At 39.0% G+C, this 17,492-nt stretch overlaps 1 protein-coding gene across 3 annotated transcripts in view; it reads right to left on the bottom strand.

Annotated features, from left to right (window-relative positions):
• supt5h (SPT5 homolog, DSIF elongation factor subunit) overlaps positions 1 to 17,492 on the bottom strand; it is an 81,300-nt gene that overhangs the window by 49,022 nt on the left and 14,786 nt on the right. The window contains exons 3-9 of one of the 3 annotated variants that reach the window (XM_043681015.1): positions 15,340 to 15,541; positions 13,748 to 13,813; positions 8,627 to 8,638; positions 3,366 to 3,435; positions 2,731 to 2,799; positions 1,594 to 1,659; positions 1,441 to 1,471 (exon numbers count right to left, since the gene is read on the bottom strand). In XM_043681015.1, the coding sequence (XP_043536950.1) occupies positions 1,441 to 1,471; positions 1,594 to 1,659; positions 2,731 to 2,799; positions 3,366 to 3,435; positions 8,627 to 8,638; positions 13,748 to 13,813; positions 15,340 to 15,541 (516 nt within the window). The remainder of the gene's footprint in view (positions 1 to 1,440; positions 1,472 to 1,593; positions 1,660 to 2,730; positions 2,800 to 3,365; positions 3,436 to 8,626; positions 8,639 to 13,747; positions 13,814 to 15,339; positions 15,542 to 17,492) is intronic. The other 2 variants (XM_043681016.1, XM_043681017.1) reach the window with 2 other exon arrangements.

Here is a 17,492-nt window from a genome sequence, read left to right as displayed (position 1 = left end):
GCAACTGCTTTAATGTGATACCAAACAGGAATTGGCATGTGAATATGCTTGTGAATACATGGGGCTTCTTCACATGTGAACAACCTGGAAAATGCAAGTTCAAGTGATCTCTAAATTCTCCAGAATCCCAAGCCACACACTACAATGTTGATATATGTTAATAAAGCTCAGCTACAAAAATGATATGTATTTTGCATTTGCTGTTAAATCAAATACGGCATATCTCCAAATACGACACACAAAGTTCTTTTGACTATGGAATTATTCAAATGGTTTCAAGTGGATGATTTCCACAGCAGTAACATGACTTTTCTCTTCCTTGGTATAAAATTCCATTACAAACACAAGTTAAGCTAAAGCATGGCCAACCGAACTCAGTAACATCCATATTATCCACCGGTTGGGCCACTCTACTCAACTGGTAAATAGTACCCATCAATCTCACTAGAAAATAAGACTGTGCCCGGGGTGCAGATCATTTCTGTGGTGAACAAAGTTATACAGTTAATGAGGGGCCCAGAGTAGCGTTGTTGAACAGAAAGACCTAGGGGTTCAGGTACATAGTTCTTTGAAATTTGTACCACATGTAGACAGGGTGGTTAGGAAGGCGTTTAAAATGGGCTGCCTTCTTTGCTCAGACCATTGAGTACAGGAGTTGGGATATCATATTGAAGTTGTACAGGACATTGGTGAGGCTACTTTGAGTACTGTGTATAGTTCTGGTCTCTCTGCTATAGGAAGGATATGGTTAAATTGGAGAGGGTTCAGAAAAGATTTACCAGGATATTGCTGGGATTGGAGGGTTAGCATTATAAGAAGAGGCTGAATAGGCTTCAGAAAAAATGTTGCTAAATTCATTCAGACTCCCAAGGTTGTCACTCTCTACCAACATACATTTGGAAGGAATTTGCAGCATTTTTAAGGGTATAACAAGGTAGATTAAGCAATTGAGATAAACGGGACATTTTTAAGTTGGCTCTCATTAGTGGGGTTCCACAAGAATCTACGCTGGGGCTTTGCTTATTTACACTCAACTGCCCCTTAAATAAAGAGGCAGAGAGGAATGTATCCATGTACAAAGCTAGATGTTAAACAAACAGCGAGGACAGAAACAGCCTGCAAAGAGACATTAAGTGAGCTGGCAACAAGATGGCAGATGGATCATAATGCAGGGAAGAGCTGTGGTCATAAGGGAAAATTCATTCGCAGATTTGAAATCTGCAGCAAATGTTATCTTATACGGTGCTACAGCCTGGAATGACAACAATAGTTTGATTACAAAGCTGCAATCACATGTTTCCAGATATATATAATCTTGTTGTCAACAATACATATTGCAATATGTATTTTATATATATTTTGCAATATATATTTGGCATGTTATTTTCATACCATTCAGAAATGCATAAAGCACAGGACTGCAAATGGGAATAACCATACCTTACATTTCACAGTCCACAAGTTAGGATCTCTGTGCAAATCGAGGGAGAGAGACAAAACAGAATTAGTTGAGAGAACATATGCAGGTTTTGGTCAATATAATGATATTCATTTCAAGTTTTGTAAAGTTCAATTAATCAAAGAATCACTTACTTTACACCAGGCAGTAACTGCTGTTGTGTGATGTCGTCTGAGAGTTCATCTGATGCACCATAGAAACTAAAAGAAGAGGAAGATGTTAGCAGGAAACAAACTGCTCAGAATATCACCTTGCACAAAGTGAGTCTCACCCACGCACATGGTACGGGATCAGAGCAAGCTTGGCAAGGCCAGTCAAAAACAGCTGAGACAATATATTATAGCAATGCATTCATACCTAAATATGTAAAAAACAGACTATGAGTAAACATCACAGTTCTGCGTTCTTGTCAGTCGGCCAGTTTCAACCCTGGTCTACGGTCACTATTGCCCGGTCTTGTATGAAAGGGCAATCAGCTGAAAACCTCTGGAGCCACAAAAATACAATCAGACTTCTAATATTAAGAGCTCTGTGCTAGGGGAGCCAGTAGTGCGAGGGCAGTGTCACCAGACTAGCAATCCAGAGGACCAGGCTATTGCTTTGGGGACATAGACCCAAATCTGGTGAACTTTAAATTCAATTCAGTAGTCTGGAATCGAAAGCTTGTCACCAGTAATAGTGACCACAGAAACATTGACAGTTGTGAAAATCAATATGTTATGTTAATGCCCTCTAGGGAAGGAAATCTGTCATCCTTACCTGGTCTGCCTTATGTGACTCCAGATCCACAGCAACACAACTGATTCTTAATTGCAATAGCCTAGGTAAGCCACCCCATTCAAGGCTAATTACAGCGACACCCTCAAAGTATTAAGAAAAAATAATACCTTGATACATAATCCTGATTGGGAGGGTGTTAGACATTCTGGTTTCATCCTGGATAGTTCACAAGTGTCCCTCCAAATGAGTGATAGTTTAGTTATCACTCAACAAAGCTTAGAAGAACAAGTTATTTGTCTCATCTTTTCTACAATCCATGTGGAACTACCACAATGGTACAGCCAAACAGCTCTCCCAATCCTCGACATTTCATACCAGCTTCCTATTCTTCACGAACCAAACAGATCCATTACATATAAAAATCAACCCCTTTTCCTGACAGATCAATACAACAGTAGCAAAACTCCTATATATCCACCCCAAAGTTTAGCCATACAATGAGTTTTGAATCATAACATTTAATAATTTTTAAAAAGAAACAGAATACTTACTGATCTCCTGCAGTTGGCTTGGCATATTTATTCATATAATATTCGCCAAGTTCCTCTTCTCTTTTGTCTCTGCAAGATGCATTGAATAATTAGCTGCATCATTCAAATAGGTACCATAACTTACAGTGTATTATAAAATTACCTGACATATTCAGAGACACAGCAATGTAATAGTTAAGTTACTGGGCTGTAAACCTAGAGGTCTGGACTGATGACCTAGAAACACTAATTCAATCCCACCACCGCAGTTGGAGGATTTGAATTAAATAAATCTGGAATTTTAAAAAACCCCACCAATAATTGACCACAAAATCACTAAATTGCTTTAAATGTCCTTCTGGTTCTTTAATGCCCTTTCGAGGAGGAAATCTACTGTTCAAGATGTGACTCCAGACCCACAGTTAATTTTGCACTACAAGGATTTGAACAATGAAAATTTATAATCCATTGTATGTGAGAACATAATTTTCATCTTGTCTCAGTCATTAAGACAAGGTAACAAAAGTAAAGCTAAGAGGATCATTCTCAGGCCAATTTTGTTGGAAGTCTAGGTTATACACTTATTTGGCTAAAAGTAAGGGGGATAATCAGAGATAATATCCCTCAAATTTAAGAGTGGGGGAGGTGGAGTTTACCTCCAATGGTTCAGCAATCGTCTTGCCCCGGAGTGATCTTCATCAAGGACCAAGTTGTCAATGTTGGAGGCTACAGAGTACAAGAAAGAATATGAAGACACAATGCAACAACAGACAAATTAACTCCTTGTCAACTAAGATATTACAACAAGACTAAACTTTCAACTTTTGTCCTTTCCAAGTTATAATTCCCTTATCAACACAAGAATTCAATGTATATAAAGGTATACGTATCAAAGACGCCCCATTAACTAAATATAAACTCAGTCTCAAAACAAAATCCAGGAACAAGTCTCACCACTTAGTCAATTAGAAAGCATTTTTAGACAAAATGGAAGCAAAGTGTCAATGCTAAATTACATTTGGGAAAGTCTAATGAAGTCACATCCCTAAATTTTCATTTTAAAATTGGACACAAGAGAAAAACAACTTACTAACTTTAAAAGATTTTAATTAAAATGGTACCTACAGGTAGAAATGTAATGTAATTGACTGCCATTGACAACTAGAGTTTTTCATTATTTTTGGCTGATTTTGGCTGAAGCTGATGGTTGCTGACTAACTGAACTCTTCCACAAGCTCCAAAGCTTCAAACTTCTTTGTACATGTTATGTGGAAACACAACACATTTACACTGTGGTTGCATGGACTAAACTACAATTCCCATTTGGAAGTTATTTAACACCACAAACAGTAACAGATGAAATATCTCACCTACAGGAAGTACTACATACTCAGTAATAGGTACTGAAGACAACAAATGCTGGAGATCACACAGGTCGGACAGCATCCATGACTCTGACTCAGATTCCAGTATCTGTACTAATTTGCTCCTAATAGGTAGTCTTGGAAACTTCAACCCTATTTTCTAACATATGCAAACTCATTCTTCAGAGAACACTTGGAAGCAATCAATCAATCAGAAGACTTGGTCTTTTGAATTTGCCAGTTAGTCAACTGTCCGACATTGAACGGAGGAGAAATAGTACTTTGTCCTTCTCGCCAGCGTATTTAAATATCAACAACCCTGCAGCTATAGCAATTAACGTGCTTGATTTGTATCCCAGCTCTATGGGCTTGACAGCTATGCCCAACCAATGAAATCAGATCTCAGTTAAAACAACAGAGCAGAAGTTGAATAAGAAGCTCAAGATGCCTTTATCACCATACGAATCAAAAAGAACCCAGATTTCCAAATGTGACATATTTGCACAGGCTAGATTCTAACACTGAGGTGGATGTAACAAAAATCTCTATTTGTTCAGCTATTTGTGAATTGACCAGCAAGTAGCAGTATCCTGTGAAAGAAATGTGGGCAGTGCAACAAGTGATGCCCCATGGTGGGAGTTCCTATTGTGGAGTCAACTTAGTGATGTTGAGTGTCTCAGTGAGAGAAGAAAGCAAAACAAAGACAGCTAACCCTCGCCTGCTCTCAAACAGACAAAAGCAAAGTAGAACAAAAGTAGTTTGGAGCGTGCTGTCCACCTACGTGAAGAGTGAATGATGTAAAGAGGATTAAGAATAGAACGCTGTATCCATGAAGCATCTACAAACACACTACACTGGATAACAAAGAAGACCAAGTGCAACATATCATCTCATGTTTGCTTTCTATTGCATTCTGTTCACTTTAAAAAGCTGTGGATATGTCAGGGGAGACTAAAGATTCAGATGCTTGCTATGATAGTGTCTAATCTTACTCAGTCTGACTCATGACCTGAATAAATGGAGTTACTGTTCATGTAAGTTGACCATACCTAGTTTCTACCAGACCATCATTCTTTCAACTTCTCCACTGTCCCTAAATTGTCAGAGTGGTTACCTGATCTAAATGAGCAGAATATTCCTCCGATGAAATAATAAATTTAAATCTCCTCTGCTGTCTTCAGTTCCCACTACAAACCCAGCTCTCTAGCTTCCCCCAACCAACTGGGCTTCAACACAATTACTTATAACCTTGGTGTCATACTGGTCTCAAGCTGGTCTGTTGATCGTGCATCTGTACCATGATTCAGGCTGCCCATTTCCACCTCAGTAACACCATATGACTCTGTCTCAATTCAGCTCTACTTAAATTCATGCTTGCCTCATTACCTCCAGATTTAATATTCTAACATACTCAATTGTCCTCCTTTGTTCTACCCATCATAAACTAGAGATTATCAAAAACTCTGTTGTCTATCTTCTTTTTTACTCACACATTGGATGTGAGCGTTGCTAGCTTGGTCAGCATTATTATTGCCCATCCATAGGTGGTGAGCTGCTTTCTTAAGTCACTGAAATCTCCATGCTGTACGGAGACTAACAAAATTGTTAGGGAAGGAATTCTAGGATGTTGAACCAATGACACTGTGGGATATATTTCCAAGTCAGGATGGCAAGTGGCTTGGAGGGAAACTTGCAGGTGGTGGTTTTCCCAAGTATCTACAGCCCTTGTCCTTCTGAATGAAAGTGTTGTGGGTGTGAAAGGATCGTACAAAGAGCTTTGATGAATTTTTGCAGTGTACCTTATGGTTAGTACATACTGCTGCTACTAAGTGTTGGTGGTGTAGGATGTGGACAATCAAGCAGGTTGTGTCACTGATCGTATCATTTGAGTGTTTTTGAAAATGCACTCATCCAGGCAAGTGGAGAGTTTTCTATCACTCTCCTGTTTTATGCCTTGTAGATGGTGGACAGGGCCTGTAGCCTTTGCACAATCTAATACCTCCAACCATTTCTTGCTACTACAGAGTGAATCGAGTTGGCTGAAGACTGACATCTGTGATGCTGGGAACTTCTAGATGAAGTCAAGATGCATCCTTAATTCAAAACAATCTCCAACCAGAAGTACAAAAGTGTTTCAGCCTTATCGTTAGCACTAAATGCTGGGTTCCCTCATCATTGAGATGGGGATATTTGCAAAGCATCTTTCTCTAGTGAGTTGTTTAATTGCACACCATGATTCATCACTTGATGTGGCAGGATTGCAGAGCTTAGACCTGACCCATTGTTTATGGAATCACTTAGCTTTGTCTATAACCGGCTCCTTATGCCATTTGGAACTCAAGTAGTCCTGTTTGCTGGCTCCTCCAGGCAGACACCTCACCTTTTGGCATGCCTGGTACAAGCTCCTGGCATGCATTCTTGCACTCTCCATTGAACCAGAGTTGATCCGTTGGCTTGACGGTAATTGTGGAGTTGGGGCTACGCCAGGCCATGAGATTGTAGATTGCGTTGGAAAATGATTCTGCTGCTGTTGATGGTCCACACAGCCTCATGGATGCCCAGTCTTCAGTGGCTTGATCCATTCAAAGTCTGTCTCATTTAGCATGGTAATAGTGTCACACAACATTATGTAACGTAATACCAATCTAAACACAGGACTTTGTCTCCAATAGGACTGTGTGCTGGTCACTCTTACCAACACTGTCATGGCCAGATGCATCTGCAGATGGCAGATTGGTAAAGAGAAGTAAAGTATATTTTTCCATCACCACCTACTGCAGAAGACCCAGTTTACCAGCTATGCTCTTTAGACTCTATCAGTAAAGCTGCTGAGTGTAGTCAAACCACTCCGTGTGGACATTGAAATCCAGTCAAAGAACATTCACGCCATGCAGAGCTCAATACTTTCTCTAGGTAGTATTCATTATGGAGGTGTACTGATGTACCAAGGATGAATGATGAATGCAACATGGTAATCAGCAGGAAGATTCCTTGTCCATGTCTGACCTGATAGCTTGGTGTCAGGAGCCAGTGCTGAGAACTCCAAGGGCAACTTTCCTCCTGACGGTACAGCACTATGCTGCCACCTTTGCTGGGCCTGGTCCACTGGTGAGACAGGACCTATCTAGCGATAGTGATGGTAGCATCTGGGATATTGTCTGTAAGGTATGAATCTGGATCTGTTGCTTGACTAGTTTGTGAGACAGCACTCCCAATTTTAATACTAGACACACCCAAAATATTAGAAAGGAAGACTTTGCAGGGTCGATATGGTTTTTTTGTTATTCTTTCCAATGCCTAGGACAGTGCAAGGTGGTCTGCCTGGTTTGAGTTTTTTTGAGATTTTCTAGTGATTGTTACAACTGAATAGCTTGCTACACCATTTCAGAGAGCAGTTCAGAGTTAACTACTTTACAGAGTCTGGAGTCACATGTAGGCCAGACCAGGTCAGCTGTTTCCTTCACTAAAGGACAGTAGTGAACCAGATAGGTTTTTCTGACAATCGACGATAGTCACTGTCAGACTCTTAATTCCAGATTGTTACTGAAGTCAAATTCCACCATCTACCATGGCGGGATTCCAACCTGGGTCTCCAGAGCATTACCTAGATTAACAGTCCAGCAATAATACCATCACCTGCTTTCCCTTGTACTTGCACCAAGCTCATATCACCTATCACCCTGGTGCTCTCTGATCAACTTTGTCTCAAAAACAAATTAATATTAAAACTCTCATTCTTGCTTTCAAATGTTTCCAAAGCCTCTCTCTCTCTGTCAGTAATCTCCTCTAACCCCACAGCTATCAGAGAAGTTCATATTTCTTTGATTCGGGCAGTTTGAGCATTCCCCATTCCCATCCTTCTGGCATTAGTGGTCATGTGTTCAGCTGCCCAGGCTCTAAAGCTCTGGAATTCCCTCTACAAATCCTTTTTAAGATACTCATAACGACACACCTCCTTGACAAAGCATTTGGCTCCTCCCTAGTATCAGTTTGTGGTTAGGTATCAAATTTTGAGTTACAAGACTTCTATGAAGTGGGACACTTTATGACTTTAAGGTGCTATGTACCAACAAAGCGGCATTGTTGCATTTCATGAAGTAGTCGTGAAAGCTGGACTATTACTTTAACAGCCACCAAGCAAATGAAATTACGAGGTCGACAATGTTCTTGCAGGAAAGCAAAGGATAATTAGATGGATCAATGTGGTGCATCATATAATTTTAAATAACAGCCTAAATGAAATCAACTGCAAGGAAGAATACGTATGCACACTTGACCTTGAAATTCCACTATGTTAAGATTAGTGATGGAACATCACAAGTTTGCATGGTTCTTTAACATTCAACTGGTGTTGGTCCAAATAAATGTACAGCATACTGCAGATATGATGAGTCTCAGGGTTAATAGAAATGTTTACACAAATTGATAAATTACAATGGAAAACAGAGGAATGTAGTTAATATTCACATGGTGCAATTTCAAAGCCTCAAATAATTATGATCAATAGACTAATTTGCATTAATATCAAACAATATGCAGAATTGTGCACGTACCTTCAATTTCTTCTGTTCAGAAGGCAACACAGTAAACAGCCAAATAATACCACCAAAATCAATCACATGGTGAACGGGGAACAAAAATGTAAGGACAAAATTAAAACATGGCACATAAGCAGGAATGTATGATGTACATTAAAAACAGAAATGAAACACATAGAAGGGCAAAATGGACATGTTTTCAAAGAGAGAGCACTCAAACTGAAATGCTAAATTACCCTTATACTAGATACTGTATAGTAGGCCTGATTAAAACAAAACATACTAGATTTTTAAACATGAACCCTACTCATCTCTTCAAGCACGGGTGATTGGTATCTTACTCCACATGCATCAATGGCTGATGCATTACATACAGGGAGGAAAGCTGATACTTCATTTATCTGTTAATGCACATTCCGTGGTAGTAGAAAGAAAGTGCAAATCCTATATCTTGCTGACAATTAATCACAGCGATAACCAGTTAATTGATGAACATAAACTTTTAAAAATAGAAACACAACTGCTAGAGTCTTCAAAAACTGCATTCTAGGGACACCTCATTATCAAAAAACCTGCTGCCTTTGCAAATATGAAGTGCTCAGATTGACACAGCAATTGCAATGGTTTACATAATAGGGGCTATCAGGTTAACATTGTAGGACTTGCAGACAGAAGGAAGAGCACTTTTCTCCTAAGATTTTTAAAAAATCTATTTAATGTACCAATTAGCAGTAACCTCGCCACAGCTCACGTCATGCGTCTGCTCCAACTTAATTCCAAATTGTTAACTTACAGAGAATAGAATACTGAAGTCTGAGCTTAAGAAATAAACTCTAAATAATAAGTCTGTCTTAAATATTAAAGCAGGTTTTAATGGTCCAATTTAAATATTTTGCATTGAGTATTCAGTAGATACCTTGAGGTGATCACAACTCCCTGAAGACTGGACACCATTACCTGAATATGTTGCCGTTTTTAAACGCATACCAACAATAACTTTGAGCATTATCAATTCGAAGTATCTGAATAGTCGATGTACAGGATGACTGTACATATTACTACACTCTGTGCTTGAAAGTTCCAGTAGTGCAGGTCAGCTTGAAGTAAAAGAAGCTGAAATCATTTATCAAAGCAGTCTGAATATATTTCAAGCATTTTCATTACTGATTCATGGGACATGACTATTGCTGGTTAGGCCAGCATTTATTACCCATCCTGAACTGCCCTTAAGAGGGTGGTGATGGTGAACTGTTTTCTTGAATTGCTGCAGTCCATGTGCTGTAGGTACACCTGGAGTGTCATTAGGGATGGAATTCCAGGATTCTGACCCAGTGACACTGAAGAAAATTGATATATTTCCAAATCAGGATGGTGAGTGGCTTGGAGGGGATCTTAGGGTGCTGGTGTTCTTATGTTTCTGCTATCCTTGCCCTTCTAGATTGAAGTGGTCGTAGGTTTGAAAGGTGATGTCTCAGGATCTTTGATGAATTTCTGCAGTACATCTTGTACATGGTACACACTGTTGCTAATGACTGCCAGTGGTGGGAGGAGTGGATGTTATGTATTGTAGGTATCCCTCACTGTCGCAAGTTTAAATTGGAAAGGTAGTAATTTAGAAAAACAACAAAAAATGGTAGCCGAAATAACTTTCAAAAATACTCATTTTAGGAAGTAAGGGCGACAACAAATCAAAATTTTCTTCTTGCTTTAGTTTCTCTGCATTTTTGACTTTTCTTCTTAAAAACCCAATAATAGTTGGAGATAAAGCTCAAAGAGAGAGAAAAATAGGTGGATAGACAAGGGGTGATTAAAGGTCAGCCTGGGATAATAAATAGTTACAACTGGAGGCTACTAAAGGCTGACAGCCCATGTGATGACAACAACTCATGCGTGGAGGTCGGGGAGACAAGCCATTTCAACACACCAGCGTGTTCCCTGGCCAACATCTCTGTTTCAGGTTTGTTGCAGTGCTCCAGTGAAGCTGAGCGCAAGCTAAAAGAACAGCACTTCATTTTCCACTTGGGGACTCTGCAGCCTTCTAGACTTAATATCAGGTTCACCAATTTTAGGGGTTGAGGCCACATCCTTCCTCCTACCTCCCCACACACTAGATCTTGTCATAGCATGGGCTGCTACCATGCATAACCCATTGTCAGCTGCTAATCACCCCCATTAGCACTTATTCATTCTCCCAAACTGACCTTTAACCACTCCTTTGTCTATCGCACTGTTTTTCTCTCCCTTTGGGCTCTGACCCACCTATCATTTACTCTCAACCCTCCACCTACTCTGTCTTCTGTATAAATAACAATCTTTACCCAGCTACCATCAGTTCTGGAGAAGGGTCACTGGACCCAAAACATTAAATAAAACTTTTAAGTTCCCTGACTGGAGCCAGTATAGGTCAGGAAACACATTGATGACGGGTGAATGAGGCTTGGTAAGAATTAGAATACAGGTAGAGGTTTGAATAAACATGACAAATTCGGCTCAGACATTTTCGGTCAAAAATTTTCAGACCATAATCGAAACTCTAGTTTTGTTATGTAAACAAACTTCAGCACAAAGGCGAAACGCAGCAGTGGCTGTTGCCCTGGGATGAGATCAGTTAAACTAGAAGGTCACATAGGGTCAAACTCTCAATTCTGGTCAATGCAGCTTAGAACCCCTAGATGGGAAACAGAAAAATCCAGCAAAAATAAAAATGGATGGATATAATCAAGTCAGGTAGCATTTGTGGAGGGAGAAATGAAATTAATGATTTGAGTCTTTGGTTAATTTAAAGTAAATATAAAAGTAGGGGAAGGGGGATGGGAGGCAAGAGCAAAACAGGAGAGGTGAAATAACAAAAGGAATGATGGTGCAAAGTGATAATGGGACAAGAAATATGTGACAAAATAAGATGTAAATAAAAAATATCCAGCACTTGTCCTTTTGAAAATGACAGAGGTCATTTGAAATAGTTGAACTCCTGGTGAAGATTAGAAGGCTGTAAGTGGCCCAGTTGAAAGATAAGATGCTGCTTCCTGAGCTTACACTGACCTTCACTTTAACAGTGCAGGAAATCAAGATCAGAGAAGTTGAGTGGGGCAAAAAACTAAATTGGTGCTAAAGGAAGTATGGGGTTATACTATGGCCTGTTTGTTCTGACCCGTATAGGGGAAGCAGAATCATAAGCAGACAGCATAGCATACTAAACTGAAACTACAAATAAAACAATGCAACTGATGAGCGGCACATTTTGCATCTTCTGCATTTGCATATAAAGAGAGAAACAGGCCAGTTGGTCCTTCTGCTTGTAATTACATTTAAAATATTCAGCTGAATAGAATTCATAGCAGAGAAATATCACAACATAGTACACATGGTAACAGATGTTGTGTAGAATAGGCCATATTGGAGAAAGTTTCTTGGCACTTGGAATAAGTTTGTTCAGCAGAGATTGCTTTTTCAATTTTTTTAAAATAAAAAACTATTATTGTCTCTAATCGAAGATTGCTTCAGGTATTCCAGGTCCTGTCTTAGATACAAAGATACAATAAATTGCTACATTAGAAACATATCTAGAGACAAATACGGATGCATCAGGTAAATGGGTTAACAGGTATTAGAAAGCGAAAAAGTGACACACTTCTTTTAGTGCCCTTAATTTCAGGAGCCCCTTATATGTTCACTGAAGTTAAGCATAAACATTACACCAGTAATTTGACAACACGTAATAACATGAAAGATCAGAGATGAAGCCTATGTTATTAAATCTTTTAACAGTTTTATTACTGCTGAATCACAATCCTTACAACTAGATTACCTGCTTGGTGACCTCAAACCGATTACTGTGGTGCATATATACAGAAAGTTGGGTTTGTAGATAGCTTTCTATAAAGATAAGCATGAGGGATAGATCCCTTTCATTTAATCACATCCTTTTAGAAAATAACCCAAATATCATTGCACTTTTATATTCACCTGAACAAGTGGAGAGGGTCTCACTTAAATGTTTCATTCAAAACAAAGATACCAAATTAAGCTTCTAAGACTTCCCAGTTTTATTTACTATTCTTGCTTCTTCTTGCCTGTGAGGTTTGTAGTAACTCTTCGACATATTGGTACAGAACCATGCCATGTTTTTAAATTGAACATGGGGTCAGAAAGGCTACCTGGCTCAGTCCATGTGTTCACTCCTACTGCCAGGTGCAGTTTGCCTCCCAGTCACCTTTTACATTAACTCTAGGAATAAAGTGGTTCTAGGTAAAGTACAAGTGTTAGAGAAAACAGGTGATTAAAGGGTGCGGACATGATGGAGAGACTTAAAGAAAAAGGAAGTAAAAAATTAAAGTATGTGAGTGAAGGCAAACAGTAGATAACAAAAGGGAGAGAATAACCACATGGGATAGAAACAGAGACAAAAGCATAGACATATGACCTTTAAAATAGTTTGTCTTTAAAATAATGCTTGGAGAAAGCAACTGGTTAACATCTGAAACCATGGCTGCTGAACCTCATCCAGGACGAGTAAATGAGTTATTGTAGGTATGAACAAAGTGATTAACTCGGCTCTGATAAACACTTCTGGCTGTATAGTCGTAACATGCACCTATGTAAGTTACTAACATGAATACCAGTAACAATCTTAATTGAATTAGCTTCTAACTTGTGAGCCCTTTAATTTTTGAACAGAAGTGGAGGCATTATAACCAACTGTTACATTTTTCAGTTACTACATGTAATGAGAACATACAGATGAAAGCTGAATGCAAAGGCTAATTATTTCATATAGTTTGTTTATAAAATCATCTACATTGATCTAAGACACAACAGGGAGGAGAGTGAGGACTGCAGATGCTGGAGGACAGAGTGGAAAAGTGTGGCGCTGGAAAAGCACAGCAGGTCAGGCAGCATCCAAGGAGAAGGAGAATCAATATTTCAGGCATAAGCTCTTCATCAGTAATGGGATGAAGGGTTTATGTCCCAAATGTCGATTCTCCAGCTCCTCAGATGCTGCCTGCCTGCTGTGCTTTTCCAGCGTCACAACTTTCGACTAAGACACAACAGACCAGCAGAGAGGGCAAATTTGATGTTTGCACTATGTATATTTTAGATTGCCATGAACAAAGTAAATGTTAACTCTAAACAAACCTTTATCAAGGATATCCTCAGCTCCATCCTCCCACTGATCTTCATCTTCATACTCATCGTCCACATCTTTTTAAAAGAAAGAGCAAATTGCAATTTTTCTGATATTTTAAACAAACATTCAAGTTCAAATAAGCAGTGCATTTATTTATTTGGAAATAATTCTCATGAGCATGGCAATGGTACCACCAAATGAATTGTTAGGGAGAAAACATTTTAAGCAGCATTACTTTAAACTTTAAAATATTTGTATCACTTCCAAACAAAAATCACATCTGCCAGGATGCACAGACTGCAATACAAAGGTGGATATTGGAAATCCGTAATAAAAATCAGCAGGAAAAACTCAGCAGGTCTGATGTGACACTTCTTTCAGAACTGAAGAGTCTTTGGATTTGAAAGGTTAGCTGTGTTTGTCTGTCCACAGATGCTCCCATTCCTGCTGACTTACTTTAACACTTTCGGTTTTTGTTTGGTCAGACTGCTAGATTGGATAAGAGAGGGGTATGTTCACATTAATAATCCAAAGGCCTAGGTTGGTTATCCAGACTGAGGAGGTCAAACTAGGGAATTTTAATTCAGATTATTAAAAGATATTTAGAATAAAAGTCTATTATAATTAAAAGTGATGAGAATATCCAGACACCAAATAATGTGGTTGATTCTTAATTGTCCGAGCTGGCCTAGCAAGTCACTGATCTGTGGAGATATGGACAATAAAAACTGGTTTTACCAGCTTCGCACATGCTATAAAAGAACAAAAAAATTACAACATCAAGTCTCTTGGTTTTCACACAGTCATCTGAATGCTGCCGTAAACAAGCATGAGCTAACTTGCCACCACCTTAATATAAAAACAAGGTGACAATGAAGTATCTAAACCTTTTAAATTCCATCTGGCAGTCAGACCACAACAGGTATGAAGTCAAAATAGTCCAAGCTGAGTGCTCACAGTGTGTTGGGCATATCCTGCTTCCCATGGCAGTTATACATGCACCCATTAATGTGAAGTCTTAAGTCAGCATAAACAGGAATAAAACTGGCTCATTGAAATAAATTATAAATTTCTCTTCCATTAGTATTTTTCTTCCACTTCAAAAATCAAATAAGCACTCACTTCTTGCACACAGCAATGTGTCGATAGTGTCAACAGAGTGACTGGAAAATGGCACAAATTTCAAGGAACATACTCCAAAGAGATATTATACAATTATTTTTTTAAGGTATTTAGTGAAACATCAAATTTCAAGCACAGAGGATCTCAAATTTAAGGTAAATTTGTTCAAATTCTCAAACTGTTTATCCCCTCACAAAAATCATTAGCAAATGCAATTCTCCTAAAAAACGTGGAAATTGTTTCACAAAACAAAGATTGCAAAGTTGAGAAGATATCGCAAACATTCATTACTATAACTATGCTGGTGGTTCTTGTAGTGCAGAGCCAGAAGGCCCAGGTGCAAATGTCCCTGTTTCATATGTAAACAGGTTGGTTGAAAATAACTATTAAAACTGCTGCCTGATAATGAAAGATGATCAGATTTTAAAAAACACATTCAGGCACATTATTGCAGAAAAATGCATATCATGTTCAGTACCAGCTTCATCCAAGATGAATCCTCCATGTCGTGGCTTCTTCTTGGGTCGGTCATCATCTTCTTCATCATACTCTTCCTCTTCTTCCTCTTCCTCCTCCTCCTCCTCTTCTTCCTCCTCCTCTTCTTCAGCTTCTTCCGCTTCCTCTATCTCACCTTCTACCTCTGCTTTCTCACTGCCCCTACTGGCAAGCTCTTCCTCCTCCTGAATGACAACAAAACAGACTGAGACAAATCAATGAAGAAGTAAATATTTGAACATTAAGAAGCTAAATGGAATCTGTCAACAAGTCAGAATTAAGCAAACACAACTATCTGGAAATATTACGTAGACCAAAGTTCTTTTCTCTGGTACTAAGTGGAAACATGAGAAGTCTTCATGAAGTAGTTGGATAGGAGGAATGTGGCTGAAACCAGAATAACTGGGTGTAAATACAAAATAATCACTGATAAATCAAACAAAAATTTGATGAGGTACTTCCTTAAATACAGCATGATAAGAATGTAGAAGTCACATGAAGCTGTTAGAGCAAAAAACTCCTGATGCAGTTAGAAGGACTTTTGACACTTATTTAAGACTACAGGAAATAGCAGTCATGAGGGCATCTGGAAATCAAAATATCGCCCTGGATACATTTTGATTTCAGGAGCAAAATTTCGGTTTTCAGCGACTCAATTTTCATTCTCACAATTCATTTACAGGTGATGCAATCATATTATTACATTACCTCCTGCTTTCACATTGATTTATTTTAGGTTTCTCTTCTTTAGATTGGTAAGATAGCAAAAGTACCAAAGATTACAACTATATGTCATTAAATCTTTCAACTTAGAATAGGATGCTTTTGTTAATTTTTCATTTCCATGTGACACTACAAATGTGTCTCATATCTAGAGTCTCTTAAAAAAAACTGAAAACAATTAACATAGTCTAGCAATTTTTGGTTTTGCTGCGCTAATTTCAAATTTTTAACCTTAATACTTCGGTAGAAAGTAAGTTCTGACAAATGTGTCAAAAGACTGCCTTTGAAAGATTCAACTGTGCAATGATGTGCATAAACAACATTCCTTAGTCTGCTGTTGTGTGTGCTGAATCCCACATTGCATATCATGAGTTGCCATATTTGCAGACTCTACCTCCTCTAACAGCACTGATTCATCCCATGTCAAAGCTGTCCTGAGTTTCATTTCATTCTTCATCTTATCCATAGCCTTAACACAAAATGTTTCTCTTTTCAGATGCAAATGAATGCTACCTCTATCAATATATAGGTACCGTTGCCCTCTGGATCATTTCTACCCATCCCCCCACCATTTATTTCTTCAGACCTAATCCATTCTTCTAGTCCCACCTAGAAGGGGTGTATTCACTTTACAGTCTGAACTTTCCATCTCTGATGTGAAATAATCTGTAGTCAGTGACAGACTCAGATTTATTCGATTATACCATAAACTCAATGTAATTTAGGTTCTGCACAACTCTTGAATTCTTACCATTGCCTTTCACCCATGTACATACTTAACTTGGGCATATGTCCTCCTCATAACCAACAGACCGTTTCGCCTACATCCAACATTCTACCACCATATCCTTCCCACCACTCCTCCCCCAAAAATCAGACTCCTCCTCCTGGTATCTCAATGCTCATCATGACATCAGTCATTTTAATTTCTTTACTGCCCTTACTCATTCTAACCTGTCTCCCTCAGAACACGCTGAACTCCAATCTCTCAGGTCTAACCTCATCATTGCTTTCAAACATGCTGACAAGGATGGTGCTGTTTTCACAACCCCAACAACCAATGGACCATGATTCCATCACCAACATCAAACTAGTTCTATTACTAACCTCAACTCCTCTGGAGATATCCTCTGCTGTGGTTCTGTTCGCCGAGCTGGAAGTTTTTGTTGCAAACGTTTCATCCCCTGTCTAGGTGACATCCTCAGTGCTTGGGAGCCTCCTGTGAAGCGCTTCTGTGGTGTTTCCTCCGGCATTTATAGTGGCCTGTTCCTGCCACTTCCGGTTGTCAGTTTCAGCTGTCCGCTGTAGTGGTCGGTATATTGGGTCCAGGTCTATGTGTTTGTTGATGGAGTTTGTGGATGAGTGCCAAGCTTCTAGGAATTCCCTGGCTGTTCTTTGTTTCGCTTGCCCTAT

The sequence above is a fragment of the Chiloscyllium plagiosum genome, chromosome 41 (assembly GCF_004010195.1).
Source record: "Chiloscyllium plagiosum isolate BGI_BamShark_2017 chromosome 41, ASM401019v2, whole genome shotgun sequence".
NCBI lineage: Eukaryota > Metazoa > Chordata > Chondrichthyes > Orectolobiformes > Hemiscylliidae > Chiloscyllium > Chiloscyllium plagiosum.
Note: the sequence above shows the minus strand (reverse complement) of the source record. Positions and strands in the feature narration are given on the sequence as shown.